Raw genomic sequence first — 18090 nt, 5'->3', positions numbered from 1 at the left:
ATGATGGGATAAAATTATTTGAGCTCATATTTAACTCATTTCATTTTTAAGAATCAGTAACACTTCTGTTTAAAATTATTTATTGTATTTTTGGCTGCATTGGATCATCTTTGCTTTTTCTAGCTGCAGTGTGGGTGATACTTTTTTTTTTTTTTGCGTTTTTAAAAAATTATTATTATTTTTATTATTTTAACACCAAAAACATTTTCTGCTGGGGTATAACTGATTAACAATGTTGCAGTAGTTTCAAGTATATAGGGAAGGGACTCAGCCATACATATACATGTATCTATTCTCTCCCAAGCCCCTCTCCCATCCAAGCTGGCACATAACTTTGAGCAGAGTTCCATGTGCTTTCAGTTCAGTTCAGTTCAGTCGCTCAGTCATCTCCGACTCTTTGCAACCCCATGAACCGCAGCATGCCAGGCCTACCTGTCTACCACTAACTCCCGGAATTCTCCCAAACCCATGTCCATTGAGTTGGTGATGCCATCCAACCATCTCATCCTCTGTCATCCCCTTTTCCTCCTGCCCTCAATCTTTCCCAGCATCAGGGTCTTTTCAAATGAGTCAGTTCTTCATATCAGGTGGCCAAAGTATTGGAGTTTCAGCCTCAACACCAGTCTTTCCAATGAACATCCAGGACTGATCTCCTTTAGGATAGACTGGTTGGATCTCCTTGCTGTCCAAGGGACTCTCAAGAGTCTTCTCCAACACCACAGTTCAAAAGCATCAATTCTTCGGTGCTCAGCTTTCTTTAAAGTCCAACTCTCACATCCATACATGACTACTGGAAAAAGCATAGCCTTGACTAGACGGGCCTTTGTTGGCAAAGTAATGTCTCTGTTTTTTAATATGCTGTCTAGGTTGGTCATAACTTTCCTTCCAAGGAGTAAGCATCTTTTAATTTCATGGCTATACAGTAGGTCTTTGTTGGTTTTCCATTTTAAATATAGCAGTGTGTACATGACCTTCCCAAAGTCCCTAATAATCCCTTCTGCCAGCGGGGGCTATTCTTGATTGCAGTGCATGGGTTTCTCATTGCCCTGGCTTCTCCTGTTGAGGAGACTGGGTTCTAGGCATGTGGGCTTCAGTAGTTGCATCATCTGGGCTCGGAAGTTGTGGCTCATGGATTTAGTTGCTCTGAGGTATGTGGAATCTTCCCAGACCAGGGATCTAACCTGTTTCCCCTGCATAGGCAGGCAGACTCTCATCCACTGGGCCACCAAGGAAGTCCACTGATGCATCTTGAACAAGGGTATTTTTAGAATATCTTGCCCAGTGAATCATTCTCGTCTTTTCTCTGAGCTATAGTCTACTTCCTAAATGTATCTTTTCTTTTTTTAAAATACAATCTATTTACTAAATAGACATATTTTGGACTAAACTTGCATAGAAAATCCAAGATGATAATCACTTTCTCCCAAGTCCCTAACACTTTCACAGTGCTCTGCAATTTTTTAATGAACTAGTAATTTTCCTTTTTGCCTTCTTGACTGACTTGTAATCTGTATCAAGCAATTGCCAATTTATATTGAGAAAACACCTAGGAAACCACTGTTTTGTGGGCTACTTCAAACTGGGCTACTTTAATATATGAACTTGTTTTCTTATTGACACACTTGCTTTTTTCTCCTTTCCTCAACTAAAGACAGGGACTCACTAGTCACTGTACATACCCGTCTAAATGCTAGGGATTTCTGTATCACAGGCCCTGGCTGAAGAATGCTGTAATCTGTAATGCCCTTCTGATTCCGGGAGGAAGGCCAGCATGATCACAATGCACTCTTGTTATGACTGAATGTCCCTCTGCAGAGGACAGTGTTTCGCAAATGTGTTTGATCAGAGCCACACTAAGAAATACATTTTGTTTCACTTCTCGGGGCACATAGATCCACATGATATAAAATTTTCTCAGAACAACTCCATTGCACGTAAAGCACCCTGAGATTGTTCTATTCTTCTAGATTTCATTAAAAAAAAAAAAAAAAAAAAGTAGTGGTCTCCATCTACCAGACCGATATATAATCCCCTAGAGATGAAAATTTATGGTTTAGAAAACACTGGCTTGGAAAAAGACTTTTGATTTGTAGTCGGTTTTTCCACATTTCCGTACACCTCTGAGAGCTTCCTACAGTTGTTTTCCTCTAAAGGATTACGGCGCCCTCAGTTTTGTGTAAAGGATCTGTGATGGGGCCGGTCCCCTTCTTCCTGGCTCCTTTAAGAGGGTGGTAACTGCCCAACAGTGGAGGCGGAGGGGCAAGTCTCACCAAGCCCGTGGCGCAGCCCAGGGCGGCTTTTCCAGTTCTTGTGAAAGGCTTGTGCGTGTGCGTGTGCGCGCGCGGAGGTGGGGGTAAGGGCGAGACCACGGAATACACAGAGGGCTTGTTAAGAGCAACCAGGGGCAAGTTGAGCCTCAGGGCCGTCTCTCCGCTCGCGGCTCGGCGAACCCAGGAGGGTAGGCGCGTGCGCAGAGCGCGTCCCGCGTCTGTTCCGGCCCCGGTGGCGCCTGCGCGCGCTCCCGCCGAGCCAAAGTCCGAGGTGGGCTCCGGCGCGCGGCCGGCGCCGCGGCGCGCGCCATGGGGCGGCCCTGCGCGGTCGGCACCGCCCTCCCTCCGCGCGCTCCTCTCCTCCCAGTCTCCCTCGCGCTTCCTGCACTACGGTAGTCGCCGCCGCGTCCGCGTCCCCGATCCCTTCCCTGTCTCGCTCGTGCTGGCTGTGCCATGGCGGCCTTCAGCAAGTACCTGACCGTGCGAAACTCCTCGCTGGCGGGGGCCACGTTCCTGCTGCTTTGCCTGCTCCACAAGCGGCGCCGCGCCCTCGGCCTGCACGGGTAAGAAGGCCCGTGGCCGCGCCGCCTTCCCGGGCCCGAGCTGGTGCTCCCCGGGCGCTCTTCTCCTTCGCCCGGCGGACGATCCCCTCTGCCCCGCGGGGTCAAGTGGAGCCGGGACTGGCCGCGGGCGCTGCCAGGCTCCAATGTCAGGGTGTCCGGGTGTCCCGCTACGCGAGAGTTCCCCGTGCTCCCTACGCTCCGCCTGCCTGTCCAGCTGCCCACTCTGCCCCCGGGGGTGTGAACCTTTTTCTTGCACCCGCTAGCAAACCTGTGCCTCTGACCCGAGGAGTGTGCCCCCCCCCCCCCATATCCTCCCCCTTTTTACATCAACTGCATCACCTCCTTTTTTGGATCAACTTTCTGGGTGTGTTGTAGTTTTGCCATCTCATCTGTCAGTGGGTTTGCTTTGTGGTCGTTTATGTTTGATTTAAGGATGGGGATTGGACGCACAGGCTGGAGGCTGTTGTTTAAGTCAGTGGGTGAGGTTTGGCATGAATCCTTAGTAGTTGCCGTTGAAAGTCGCTAGGATGGTTCTTGTGAACTATCCCGGATCCACTTGCAAAGTTGCTTTCTAAAGTGGTGTCCCTTTGGAGTTGGTCAGTGGACGCCCTGGCATTTCAGCCGAAAAGGCTGAATCGGTTCCGAGGTATTTGGAGGGCAAGGTTCCCTTTCTTGGCTCGCAGGTGGAAGGTGCAAGTGTGCTTTAGATAAGGGTTAGGAGCTCTATTGATTATACTCCGTTGCTTCTCCCTCGAGAATTTTGATGTTTAAATTTAACTTTGGGAGATCATAAGATTAGAGAAGGAAGAGAGAATTGAGTTACTTGTTGTGGGGTTATAGATATAATTTATTTGCTTCAGCAGATGCATGAGGAAAGGCTATGTCAAGCATGCCTGCGGGGAAAGTATTGAATATTGGCACAGTGTTTTCATGCATTTTATCTCATTCATTTCTTTGGGCAGGTCTTGTTGCCTTCTCTTTTGATTTGCCTATTATATCTGATTAGTAATAGACGTTGGTTTAAAACATTGGCAAGTGGGCTTCCTTCCCTTGAAGTTCTTCCTAAACCTTCCCCTGTCCCTGATTTCTTTATCTTATTAAAGTCTGAAGCAGTGGCCCTTCTTTTCCTTGGTAAATCTGCTTAACAAAGTTGAAAATGATTGGCATCTTCATCAGAACAGAACAGAGCTTTTTCTTCTATCCAGTTTGCTTTTAAAATGACTTATTCTGGGAAATGTATATAAACAAAATTTTAGATGAGATTGTATGTTTTCTGAGCCCCTAGTTGCAAATGGAAGTTATGCATTATCTGGGAATATGCCAGTAGAAAATGTTGAATGTCGTAAAATAACTTTGAATTACATTTTTGCGGAGAAGTATTTCAGGGCATGGAACAGGTGTTTTATTATGGGAGAGGGGGATTTAAGGACTGCCCTAACAGCTCTGGTTTGCTTTTATGATTTTTTTAAAATAAAAACTTTGTTTTATTGTAGAATTACATAGTTGAAGAAAAGTACACATAAGTGTAGAGCTTGAAGAATTTTCACAAATGAAACTCACTCATGTAATCATCACCCAGATCTGCACCCAGTTAAGAACATTGTCAGCATCCCAGAAACACTCTCCAAGTCCTTCAAGTCCCTTCCAGTCACAGCTAAAGTAGTTTAAGCATAATCTGATGGGAAATAGTAGCAATAATAGCATAACAGTATAATATAATCTGGCTTATTAAATAATTTTGGGTGTTTATTCATTATTAATGTAAAATGCTCTATAGATCTCTTTCTGAGAAATTTTGTAAACTTTGGAGGGAATTAAACTATGCAGCAGTTAATTTACTGAACAAAAGAGTCTTGTTAATCTTTTGCACTGGCAGTACAGTACTAAGGAAAATCTTTATTTTACACATTAAATAGTGTGGGAGGGGAATGCAAATTATGAGCAGATAAGCTTGAATTTTAAATTACAGAGATAAAATTGTTGGATTATTTTAAAGCCATGAAGAATGGTGTCAAATCTATCTTTGTAGATAAGATACTTCCAGAATCATTTGGATATCTTTCAGTTGCTGTCTTTGGCATCATAGTGTTGTAGCCACTCGTTCCGGCAAACAGACTCACTCAGAAGGAAAGTGCAGATAGCGGAGTGCAGTTTTTACACTGGCGGGCCCAAGGCAGAGTCTCCTCTTAACCAAGGACCCTGACCAGTTTTTGTGGAAACCTTATATACTCTTAAGTATACGTGTCCAAACCCACCTCCCCAAATTCCCTGAAACTAGTCAGAAAAAAGGAAAAGAAAGATACAGTCAAAGTTAATCCGTGATTCATATGCCTTAAGCCTAGGTAGTTAACAGTGGACAATTATCAATAGGCCTGTGGCCATAGCCCAATAAGCATAATAAAATTTATGATTCTATTTGGTTACACACATAATTAGGGTATTTTTTTAGGCCACGGAGAGTCTAGGAATGAGCCCTGGGGCTCTTCTGTCCCGGGGACCTGGTTTTCCAGTTGGTTTGTGGTTTCCACAGATACTGGTCATGTAGCTCAAAGTCCACAGTCCGGCTCAAGATGGAGTCCTGCTTTCAAGATGGAGCCTGTTCTGTCTGTTTCCTCCTTCAATAGTTTGGAGATTAGAACATTCTAACTTTATATTTTACTGGCTTTTTGGGTATCTTTGGTAACAGGGCTAATTAACTTTACTATGGTGGTCTACAATCCATGGGGTTGCAGAGTCGGACATGGCTGAAGCGACTTAGCAGCAGCATAGTGCCTAGTTAAGGAAATTGTGACTGCTTGACCTTTATAGCTTGTCTGTGCTATTAACAAATTTGTCGTAGAAGATATTCCTTAGAACCAGATAGGTAATAAAGATAGTAAAATCACTTTAAAAGATAGAACATTACATTATTCCAGACATTGGGAGAATGAGTAATTTAATCTTCTGGGTAGTTTTTTAGTTATATATGATTTGACTGGGAGAAACATACTTTTATTACAGAAAACCTCACATGCTTTTGAAGTAAGCAGAATAATTTTGTGGACCTCCATACACTCTACACAAAAAGTACCATCAACATTCTACCATTCTTGTTTGATCTATAGCTCCTTGCTCCCTACCCCTTATTTTTTAAAGATTTTTAGGTAAAATTTGTATATGTTGAGCTATACACATCCTGTGTATTTTTAAAATAAATAGATGCAACAGTTTAACACATTCCTTTCATAAAATTAGAACGTTTTCATCTCCCCAGAAAGCTCCCTTGTTCTATATGACCACTGTACTAACTTTTTCACCCTAGTTTTGATTAGTCATACCTCTTATTTGTTTATTACTTATATGGGGAATGGTGGAATCATTTTATTCATGGATAAAGGAGACCCATGTATTCAATTCAAAGGAATTATCTGTTTCATAATGTATTACCATGCTAGGTACTGTGAGATGGAGGTGTTTGTATGTATGTGTCACACATACATTAAAAAATATATGTCATCTTAAGTGTGAATTAGTTAAAAATGTAAGATGATGACAATGCAGTGTACAGACAGTCAGGCCTTAGAAACTTCTGAAAGAAGAGAGTAATATGGTTGGGAAGAGTTAGGGAAGGTTTTATGAAGGATATGAGCTAAGCCTAGAATGAGGATAGGAATGAATGACTAGAGATAAATTGAATGTTAGCAGAAGCCTTTATCAGATTTTTGTTCCATTTTATGAGGCATGGTCATGCTCTTCCAGTCCGTTGTCCACTGCCATGAGAGCTCATTTTAAGAAACACAGATATGGTCATGTTATTTCTTCATTCAACTCTTTCAGCTATTCTAAAATACAGAATTCTTAGCATGAGAGAATGGTGTCCATGATCTGGTCCCTTACTGCTTACTCAGCCAGCCATATAGAATTAACAGTCTCTGAGAGGGATGGACTCTGCCCAGCTGTTGCAGTCTAATTGTAATCATTCTCATCCCCACCACTTCTTCCCACCCTTTGATGTTTATTTTCCTTCATGACTCAGTTCAGTTAGCACTTTCTTTTAAATATCGTCTGTCTTTTCCTGATCTCCAAACTGTTGTCCTCTTCGCTCATGCTGCTCTAAGCATTCCTCTGCTCTATATTGTACCAATTTATTTTCTTGGCTTCTGCCTGCATCAGACTGTGAGTTTCTGGAGGCTATGGACTGAGTCATCTTTACATTCCTATTTTGCATATGTCACAGGATAGACATTCAGAAGCATTTATAGGATGGACAAGTGATACAGGATAGACTTTTAAAGGATAGTTGACAGGCAGTTGGAGATGGGGTACTAGCACAAACATGAATTAAAGGCATTATCTTCAGAGAAGTGATAGTTGTGTGCCTGAGATTATATAACAGGAACTGGGGGTAGGGGAGGGTAGGAAATCAGTGGGCCAGTTTTAGAAGGCAAGGAAGGGACCAGTCAACATTGCTAAGCTGTTTTATGATCTTAAAAAAAAAAGCAAACAACAAAGAACAGAAGCAGAACAAAGCAGTTTTCTTTCTCTTCCCGTGAATGCTTGTCAAAGTTCAGATTTCTCATCCTGGATTTCAGAATCTGCCTTTATCTGGTCTCACCTTACCTGGCTAATCTTTTATTCCATTACCTGCCAGCAACTACTCTGTTCCAAATAGACCAGTTTCTGCACTGTTTTCTGAACAGGCCACCCTGCTTCTTGGCTTTGGAGTCTTATTCATGATTTAGCCGTACGTGGAATATCTCTTCCTATATTCTCTGTTCTTCAACTCTTATCCTTTAAAGGTTAGGTCAAGGTCACCTTTTCCATGAAGTTTTTTTAAACAAATAAGCATCCCCCTTTAGTCTTATGAACCGTGTGTTTAGGTACTTTTTTTGTTTCATCTATTAATTGTTTGACTGAGTGTGATCTAGTTGTTGGCCATCAAAGTGTAGGCATGTCCACCAGCTTATGGGGTGGTCCTTTGTCTTTTTCAAAGTCTGTAGATGGTAGGGATAGGCAGATGTTTCTGAAGAGTTTCAGAAAGTTGTGTTTTTCTTAGTCATGACTTGCTTCACTTCCATGTTTCTGCTCTATTTTAGATTCTACTTATATCTTGTCTCTTGAGCCTGTCATTTTGGTATCTGCCTTGATTTCTCCAAATTCACAAATTAGGTTTTGTTGTAGAGGTTTTTGAAAATTTGGAAGTAGTGGCAGGGATTATATCACAACATGTTGTTGTTGTTTAGTCACTCAGTTGTGTCTGACTCTTGCAGCCCCATGCATTGTAGCCTGCTTGGGTTCTCTGTCCATGGAATTTCCCAGGCAAGAATACTGGAGTGCTCTTCTCCAGGGGATCTTCCCAGCCCAGGGATCGAGCTCAGGTCACCTGCATTGCAGGCGGATTCTTTACTTCTGAGCCATCGGGGAAGCACCATATCACGACACAGAGAACAACTTAAAATGGAGAAGTTCTTTTATTTACAAGTTTCTTGGACATTCCCATATGGGGGCAACCCCTATACCATCCACTCTCGTGGTTCACCCTAAGGGTCTCATTCCCCCTGTTGGAAATTTGTTAGCTTTGTTGGGTGCTCTAGGGGTTGGCCGAGTATGGATCCTCAGAATAAAAAGGAGATGCTTAAGTAGCTATAGGTGAAGAAGACCTCAAAGGATTTGCCAGGAAAGCAGCTATGTACAGAAAGCAGCTGATGCAGTTTGTCTTCTCAGAATTGTGTAGCTGTCTGTGGTATGCTTCAGGTAACTGGGTACAGACTGCTCAATGAATTACGTGTCTCAGTTTTTGGTACATTAGCACCATTGGCCAAGCAGTCTATTTTAGGACTTTTGCTATTGCCATTCCCCTGCCTGGAATTCTCTTTCCCCTTTTATCACTACTGTTTTCTCTCCCATTTTTCAGTCTGTTAGCAGATGTCTTCTCAGTGAGACCCTCCACTGGCCCTTAGTGTAAAATTGCATCTTTCACATACACACTCACTGCCCACTTTCTTGGCTCTTATTTTTCTCCGTAGCACTTAGCACTGTCAATTGCTTATTTAATTTACATATTAACTTACTTATTGTGTCTCTGCTGCTGGGATGTAAGTTCCATGAGGGCAGGAAATTTTTGTCTGTTTTGTTCATTATTATAACTCCAGTAGCTAGAGCTATGGCTGGCATATAATAGGCACTCAAAAAAGTTTGTTAGATGACTACCTCTCAAATGCTCATTTCTTAGAGCTGTAGTTACTATTGTTTTAAATGACAGTTTTTTTCTTGCAGCATTACAAATGTAAATGTTGTCTCCTTAAGTATATTATGAACTCTTTAGGAGCTGGGCCCCTTCTATATGCATGAAGGGATATAAGACAGCATATCTTAGAAATTTATAATAGTATCATTATTATTATATCTTATAACCTGCTTTTGAAAGTTAGCAATAGAGTGAAAACATTAAAAACATTTTTAAAAAATTGAAAATCATGTATAATGTCATCACCATAATATATATATTGTTTTATTTGTATTACCTTTATTATTTATATGCATAAATTTTTACGTAGCTGAATGCATGCTTTGCTATTTTCATTTTAAAGCATAGACATCATTCTTGTGTTTTTACATGAACCTCATTACTATATTTTAAAAGAAATATATAAATACTCCTTTGTGTGACTATATCATAATTTATTTTACACTTAAATATTGGATATCTAGATTGCTTCTGTAATTTTTATGGACAATACTATATATATTTTGAGTGAACATTTCTCTCTCTGATGAATTATTTCCTTGGAATAATTGCCAGAAATAGGATTAGTGAAGGAAAGTTATAAGTTTTCCTTAGTATAGTTTATACCTTTCCTTTTCCAGAAAAGGTATAAACATTCTGGAGCTACACAAATTCTACATATTACTTTTTAAGCATTGTGCCATAGAATACTATGAATGAGTGCTAATTTAATTCTCTAATCATTAAGGGATATTAGAATTTTTTTGGTAGGGGGATTATTTTAGAGGGGTAAAATAATGTTGCAGACTTATTTTAATTTGCATGAATGCATATTTTTACATGTGAAACATCTTTATTGTGGAGATACTTGGCGTAGTATAAAACAGTCACTGGTGTTAGATACAGGTTCAGGTTTTTATTCAACTGTCTGCTGGACCTGTGATCTTGGTCAGCTACTCAACTTCTTTGAGCCTCAGTTTTCTTATCTGTAGAACATGAATAATAGTATTTACTTAGCTCAGTAGTTGTGAGGATTAAATGAGAAAATGTCCTAACTCAGTAGAGGGAACAAAGTTCAGTGGATAAAAAATAACTTTAACTTTCCCTTTGCCGCTAACAGACAGCAAAACATCCCATTGTTAGGTTCTCAATAATTATTGAGCCTTCCTAAAAGTTTTCCTCACAAAAAAAATATGCCCACAAAAATCTCCCTAAAGAAACCTTTTGAATCAGAGTTGGAAAGTATTTAAGTTACTTTTATGTGACATGGTTTCAGGCCTTTGTGTTTTTTCAGTTGTTGCTTCCTGAATATGATACTATTTTTCTCAGTCCCTTGAAGAGGAGGTCTGAAACTGAATTCATTATTCTAAGTGTGGTCTGATAGAGTGGAATAGGTTGTTACCTGCTTTGTAGATCCAAAACGTTTGTTAAAATAGATGAAGTTGCATTCATTATTGTGGCAGTAAGTATTCTTTACTCATATTTTAGCTTTCACAATTGTTTCCCTTCTTTCCCCTTCTCAACTTGCTGATTTGATTTTTTTTTTTTAAACCTGGGTATGGGTATTTACAAGTTATCTTTTGGCATGTTACTTCCTCCTAAATTTTTTTCATCCTGAACATTTAATTAGTATTCCTTCTGTATATTTTGTCAGTAAATTAAGTTATTGGATAGGACTAAGTATAGAACAATATATTTATAGCACTATAACCTTTCTTTTAAATGATACCCTTTGGGTGTTGGTTCTCATCTTTAACCTGGTACCTTTTCACATGTTTTCTTCTAGTGATGATTTGGCCCTCTGACAACAGGGCTAGGCATCGGGGCCAGTCAGAGTCCTTCCTACTCTGTGATGTTTCTGCTGGAGTCAATGGTGAAGTGTCTTTCTTTTTTGGTCATAGATGATGAATATCACCACATTCTACTCTGCTGCAATAAAATATAAACTGAAATTATTATTATTATTATTTTTGGCCACACCACATAGCCTGCAGGATCTTAGTCCCCTGACTAGAGATCAGACCTGTGCCCCTGAAGTGGAAATGCAGAATCCTAACCACTGGACCACCAGGGAATTCACTAAACTGGAATTATGAAGAAGAGATAGACACTCTTTGTAATTTTCTTTATAGAGTTATATATACCAAATTAAGTTTTATTCAAAATGGGTAGTGTATTTCTCTATTGTTATTTTTTTGGGAATGATTCTTTACAGAATGTTAGAGATGTTTAAAAATGACATTTGTAGTCGTTTCTACAAAAAATTAGGCATAAGGCCCTTGGTTAAGAATATGGCTTTTATCATAACATTCTTTTTATGAGGAAATAACTTTTGTTTTAGGCATTTCTGTCAGGAATATAACCTTCCATAGCATTAGGATAAAATGCTATGGTTGGATAAAATGCTACTGGTTGTTCCCAATACTTGTGGGAAATATTAATGCATATGTAAAATAGTTTGAAGTCCTGCTAGGTGAAACTAGTAAGTGTGCTAAAGGTGTTTTGTTTTTTTTTTTAAAAAGCATTCATTTGTTGTCCTTTGGATAATTAGCAGTCCTAAATGAATGCAGTTAATAAAGTATAAAATTGAAAATAAAGCTTATCAAAGCATTCAGCTATATTGATTGATATCTGTGAATCACCACTATAATGATACTATAATAATAGAAATAAATGTGAGTTATATGATTTATTCTCTGCTTAAGAAGTTATCAATTGGCATTAAAAATAAATCAGTTATGTGGAATGCATTATTATGCATATCTTCAACTTGCTTGTAAAAAATGCTTCATAATAATTTGTGTCAAACTCAATCTTCTGACTCTAAAGTCAGTGTCACTGTCATTCTCTCCTCATTGTATCTTAGAAGTGAACTTAGGTTCTAGCAGAAGAAGGAACTGAGGCACGTCAGATCTTTTCCTCATTTCAGAACACGGACTGGAGGAGTAGGTTGGCGTGGGAGTCAGGGAACCACTTGAAGAAAGGAGCCCAAAGATCATGCACTAACTCCTAAAACGTTGCACGCCTGCTACTTGTTAGATGCTGGGTTTTCAGTCCAGTCGCTCAGTCATGTTTGACTCTCTGTGCCCGCGTGGGCTGCAGCACGCCAGGCCTCCCTGTCCGTCACCAACCCCTGGAGCTCACTCAAACTCATGTCCATCGAGTCGGAGATGTCATCCAACCATCTCATCCTCTGTCGTCCTGGGTTTATAGAGATGAATAAAAGCTCCTCTTCTCAGGAGTTGGGGGGTGTGATACAAGTCTGTACCTTCATTCAACACTTAGTGCCAGGTACTGAGGACACACAGTAGTAAATGAGAGAGGTCTGTTTCCTAGATGGATCCTACAGTGGGAGAAGACCTATTTCATTTTAGTTTTGTATTGGGCACTTTAGAATTTTTGCTGTTAAGAAACTCACAAACTATTGAAAGAATCCTGTGTCTTAACATTTCACACTGAATTTCTAGTTTAAAACATCTGGTATATTTTATTTAAAATATTATTTTTCCATTTACCTGTAGGTACAGTTTTGTTGTATCAGGAAATTAGATTTCAAGTGTTTTCAACTTTTCAACGTTTTAAACATTTACTTTCCCCTGAAGTAATGCCCAAGATGTGCTTTTTAGGAAGCAAGTGTCAGAAAATCAATGAAATGATCCCCATTTTTAATATATCAGATTACTTCCAGTTTAACTATTGATGGGTGAATACATTTCTCTGTGAATTTTATCACTGGCTCAACAAAACAGCACTTCCCCATTACTGGAGAAAGTTTCAGTGTTGGAGGAAATAAAACGTTGATCCAGTACATTCTACTTAATGCTTGTTACACGTCACTAGTCTAGGTAAGTACTGAGATACCAAATTGATGAACATCATTTCTGACCTCAGTCTTATGGAAATGCAAACACATAGAAAACTTTTATTGTACAAATCAATATCACTAGACATTTGGTCTAATAATAATTCTGTGGGAGGTAGCTCTGAGCTCAGAGTGTTTGATTGTTTTGATTGTTACCTGGGGAGGTTTCACTCTTGTACCTGATCTTAAGAGATAAGGAGTAAAAGGCATTCCAGGCAGGGAAAGTTGCATGAGCAAAAGGCATGGTGTTGGTGGAATTATGATTCGAGAAGAAGGAATTTCAAGACACGAAGCTGGTAACATTATTAACTGTTTATTGAGTACTCGTCATTATTATAGGTTTAAATATTTTGCATTTATTCCTTACAACAATCTTTTGAGATAGTTGCTTTATTATCTTTATTTTATTGGGGAGTAATCAGAAAGGTAAAAATGACCCCTGATGATAAGAGTTCTTATGATTGAATTAGCCATGTAGAGGGTAAAAGACAGAGTAAAACATTTATATCAGTCCTTCAGATTGACTTAGATTTATAACCAAGCAAGGCCTCATATGCCCATTGACACAGAAAGCCAGACTCTTGACAGCAGATGTTTTCAGCCAAGTGAGGGTTTATTGCAAGGGGTCAGGCCGGGGAGTGAGAGACTGTCCTCAGATCGATCTTGTTCTTTGAGTTGGAGATTGTTTTAAAGTGGAAGAACAAAGAGGATGGGCTGAATCATCATCTGTGACATTTAATCATAGTTTTGGAAGTCAGGATGTTTTAGTTTAGGAGTCCCAGACCAGGTGGTCCACGGCTTGGGGGTCTGTTAGCTCATCTTGCCCTGGAGAAACAACCTGGGTTAGTATGTTAATGATGATAACAGACTAGCGATTTTAGTACATTAACGATGTTATCGACACCAGCAGATTTAGTCATCTGACTGGTTGATTAGTGTTCAGTTAGCACAGGATTGAAGTCAAAGGGGACAAAAAAAGGAGTAAAGAATTGGATAGAGAGATTAATCATAAACTCAGTAAGGGACCTTAGATTCAAAAGAACAGCCAAGAATCATTGGGGGTGGGGTGGGGAGGGGAAAGAATTATTCAGGAGTTAAAAAGAAGTCTCACGTTGAATTCAAACTGAAGTTAATTGTTACATTAACAGTTTTATCATAGTACATTACTATCGAAGTATTATAATCATTGGAGGAGGTAGTGGTAACCCACTCCCGTATTTTGCCAGGAAAATCCCATGGACAGAGGAGCCTGGTGAGCTACAGTCCATGAGGTCGCAGAAGAGTGGGGCACAGCTGGGCACTGAGCACATTATGGTCATGGTGCAATACTGTTTAAGGTCTTTAAAGCTTTTTTATTGTACATTATACAACAAAATGTAGAAAAAGTATGTGAAATACATATATGAATTAATGTCTTTTTTTTTTTGTAACTAGCACCCAGGTCAAGAAGTATCTTGGCCATCCACCCAGAAGCCTTCCACTTGGCCCTTCCTAATCACAGCCCCTTCCCTCTATGGTCGTGACTTCTCTGGTAATGGCATCTTTGTATTTCTTTATAATGTTTATCATCCAAAGCTACACTCCTGAGCACTGTAATTTAATTGTGTTTGTGGGGTTTTTTTTGTTCAAATGTCTCTTAACCTCTGTGTCCCCATGCTCTTTCTCTTTCCCTTTTCTTTAGACTTCCCTGGTGGCTCGGACTGTAAAGCGTCTGTCTACAATGCAGACCTGGGTTTGATCCCTGGGTCGGGAAGATCCCCTGGAGAAGGAAATGGCAACCCACTCCAGTAATCTTGCCTAGAAAATCCCATGGACCAAGGAGCTTGGTGCAGGCTACTGTCCATGGGGTCGCAAAGAGTCGGGCACAACTGAGCGACTTCACTTCCTTTCTTTTCTTTTCTTTATTATAGTTTATTTGTTGAAGCAACCAGATATTTTCACATATACAGATTTGGTAATCTGGATTATGCCAGTTGTGTCATTTTTCCTCATTCTCTGTATTTCCTCTAAATTGGTAGTTGAATCGAAGAGCTTGACCAAGTTTAGATTTTGTTCTTTGGACAAGAATGCTTCCTAGGTGTTGATGTGGTATACTCACTGTTGCAAGGTATATAATGTCTGGTTGTTTCTCTTTTTGTAATCTGAGCAGCCATTGATATTTGATGCCTAGAACAATGAGCTTATTATTAGGGTTTACAAAATGGTGATATTTGAATTGTTATTACTTCATTTGTAAGGTGGAATGCTTCCATAAAAAGAAACTTTTCCTCGTCTGTTTGGTTATCCAGTGACACAGTTCAGTTAGGAAAGGCAGGATAGATGTTTTCTTCTTTATTAGTTTTTAAAATAATACAGTTTGTATGGCAGAAAGCAACACACCATGGTAAAGCAATTTTCCTCCAATTAAAAAAAAATATTAGTTTCTTATTAGTTTCCAAAGGTGATCAGTGCGTGTTTCATAAGTGTCCTTATGAACTTATTGATTTCCTCCTTGAAAAGAAGAGTTTAATACTCTCTTTTTAGATGCTTTGGAGGAACGTTTATGAATGCAGTGAACGTTATACATATATGAAATGTGCCTCAGTTATCAACTATTGCATTGGCATCATTTCTATTTAAATTTTATAATCAGCATGTTGGGATATTGATGATAATTTCATCTCATTTATAGATTAATTTCTAATACTGGTTCTATTGCCCTTGCCTTTTTTTGATCAATCTTGCTATGATTGTAAAATGTGTCCGTTTTTTAAAAAAAATTGACTCTTAGTTTTGCTTTACCTCTATTGTCTTTTGTTTCATTATTTGCTTTCATCTGAATACTTTTATTTATATTTTCTTCAGTTAATTTTGTTCTTTTTCAAATGTTCAGATAGATAATGAATTTTCAGTCTTTTCTAATGTGTGCATTTAAGGTTATAAAGTTCTCTAAGCACTGTTTCATTGCATCCCACAGGTGTTTTGATATGTAAACTCTTACTTTGTAAACATGTCATTTGATGTATATGTCAATCATTTCAAATATTTAAAAAAATTTCTTAGACCCATGGCTTTCCACAAGAGAAAGTGAGTCTCTTTATGTCAGTTGTAACACTCCATCCCAGCAGTTATTTCTGAGTGGCTGCGTAGTTCCTTTGCTAGGTTTGCCTAGCTTCCCTTATGAGCTGTATCCAGTAGAGGACTGGCGGTGTTTTGTGGTTCGTATCTGGTAGCTGGTGCTGGCTGGTGGCTGGGATGCCCCAGTTTTCATCTTAGTGACTTTGTATCTTTCAGTTGCTCAAATGGTAGTCTCAGGTCAGCATTCTGAGAAGTCAAGGTGAAAGCAGAAAGGCTTCCACACATTCTGTTTACTAGAGCAAGTCACAAGCCTGGCCTAGATTCAAGGATGGGAGAAGATTCCTCCATTTTAGGAATTTGTCTCAGATTTAGATTTAGGAATTTAATCTACCACAATTTACAAACATTTAGGGGTTTTTCTTGTATTTTTCTTTTTGCTCTTAATTACCAGCAAAATTGCTTTGTGGTTAGAGTATTGATTTGTTTTTTCATCATTTTGTTTTTACCTTTTTTAGTTGTTTGGAAGTTATTCTCTATTTAAATAAAAAAATTTTTTTTTACTGATTACCCTAGAGATTTTGACATCTGCTTACCTTTTCAAGTCTAAACATTAATCAATAAGAAATACTTCGTCATCCTCCCAGGCAGTAAAAGGACTTCAGAGCAGCAACACCATTAGCTTTACCCCTGATTTAGATGCCATTTGTTGTCGTTGTTGTTGTTGTTCTTTAGTACTATAAGACATTATGTTGTTGTTTTATATAATATTCACTTAGAGGTAATTATATATTTGCCATATTTGCTTTCCATTCCATCGTGCAGTCTGTGCCTTCTAGCTGGAATTAGCCCTCCTCTTCCCGTAATATGTCCTTTAGAAATTCCTTTAGTACAAGTCTGCTCCTGATGAAGCCTCTCCATGTTGTCGGATAATGTCTTCATTTGCCTTCATTCATGTCAGCGTCTTTTTTCCATGAATGTTTAAGTGTAAATTGGTGGTAATTTTCTTTCTGTACATTGAAGATTTGATTCCGTCATCTTCTGGTTTCCTGTATTAATGTCAAGAGGTCACCTGTCAGTTTGTAACTGTTGCTCCTTTGAAGGTAATTATTCTTTTTTTCTCCTGTAGCAGTTTTAAAGAATTTATATTTGTCTTTGGTTTTCTGAAGCTCACTATAATTTGGTTAAGTGTGGATTTATTTTTTATCTATCTTGCTTAGGATTCACAAGCCTCTTAACTTTTGTGGATTGATGTCTTTCTTCCATTTTGGAACATTCTCAGCCTTTATCTGAGATCTGTTGAACCAATTGATTAGATATTTAATTTTAATTGTTGTATTTTTTATTTTTAAGAATTCCATTTGGTTTTAAGTCTGTGTAGCTTTTTATTATTTCCTTGTCTTGGTAGATATCTTTGTTTTATTTTATTTCATTAAACACAGTCTGCGTTGTCTTATAGGATATGTTTGGAAATTCAAGTATCAGAAATCTTTTTAGGTCTGCTTCTGTCTTCTCTAATTTCTGCTAGTGCTTGGTTATGGAGTTTAGTTTCCTGTGTGCTTGGTTATTTTTGATTATAATCTGGACATGTTATTTAAAATTATTTGTAGGAATAATTTTGAGGCTTATAGTAAACATACTTTCATTTTAAGAGGAACGTTTGCTTCTTAAAGTGCCTAGGAGCAGTGTTAGTTTAGTTAGGGAACAACTTAAACCAAATTTCTTAAGAGAACGTACTAAAATTTTTAATACAGTATCTTAAGCAGATGCTAGACTCACATTTCAGGTTTCATAGTTTTGTTTCCCAAAGGAGTTATATCATTAAATATTCACATTATTGTCATGTTATTGTTGTTTAGTGGCTAAGTCGAGTCCATTGTCATGTTAATTCCCTTAAAATTAACATCTCTACTTTTGAACTTCAAGTCTCAACTTAAAAAAAAATTTTATTCTGGACAGTTCCATATAGTTATCTTATTGGAACCTGAAGATTTGATTCCGTCATCTTCTGGTTTCCTGTATTATTGGAACCTGAAAATTAGCACATTCATATTATTATTTCCCTGAATGCTTCTGCGTTGATTCTTTATTGTGGTAAATAGAATCACTGTCCTCAGGTCACTCAAGGTGTAAACT

General features: G+C 38.8%; 1 protein-coding gene across 1 annotated transcript in view; it reads left to right on the top strand.

Moving 5' to 3' along the window:
* Positions 1–2541: 2541 nt before the first annotated feature.
* ABCD3 (ATP binding cassette subfamily D member 3) overlaps positions 2542–18090 on the top strand; it is a 78622-nt gene continuing 63073 nt past the window's right edge. The window contains exon 1 of the mRNA XM_065908414.1: positions 2542–2833. Coding sequence (XP_065764486.1) covers positions 2724–2833 — 110 coding nt within the window. The 5' untranslated portion in view covers positions 2542–2723. The remainder of the gene's footprint in view (positions 2834–18090) is intronic.

This window comes from Muntiacus reevesi, chromosome 1 (genome assembly GCF_963930625.1).
Source record: "Muntiacus reevesi chromosome 1, mMunRee1.1, whole genome shotgun sequence".
NCBI lineage: Eukaryota > Metazoa > Chordata > Mammalia > Artiodactyla > Cervidae > Muntiacus > Muntiacus reevesi.
The sequence above is the reverse complement of the archived record's forward strand: the minus strand, read 5'-3'. Positions and strand labels throughout refer to the sequence as shown.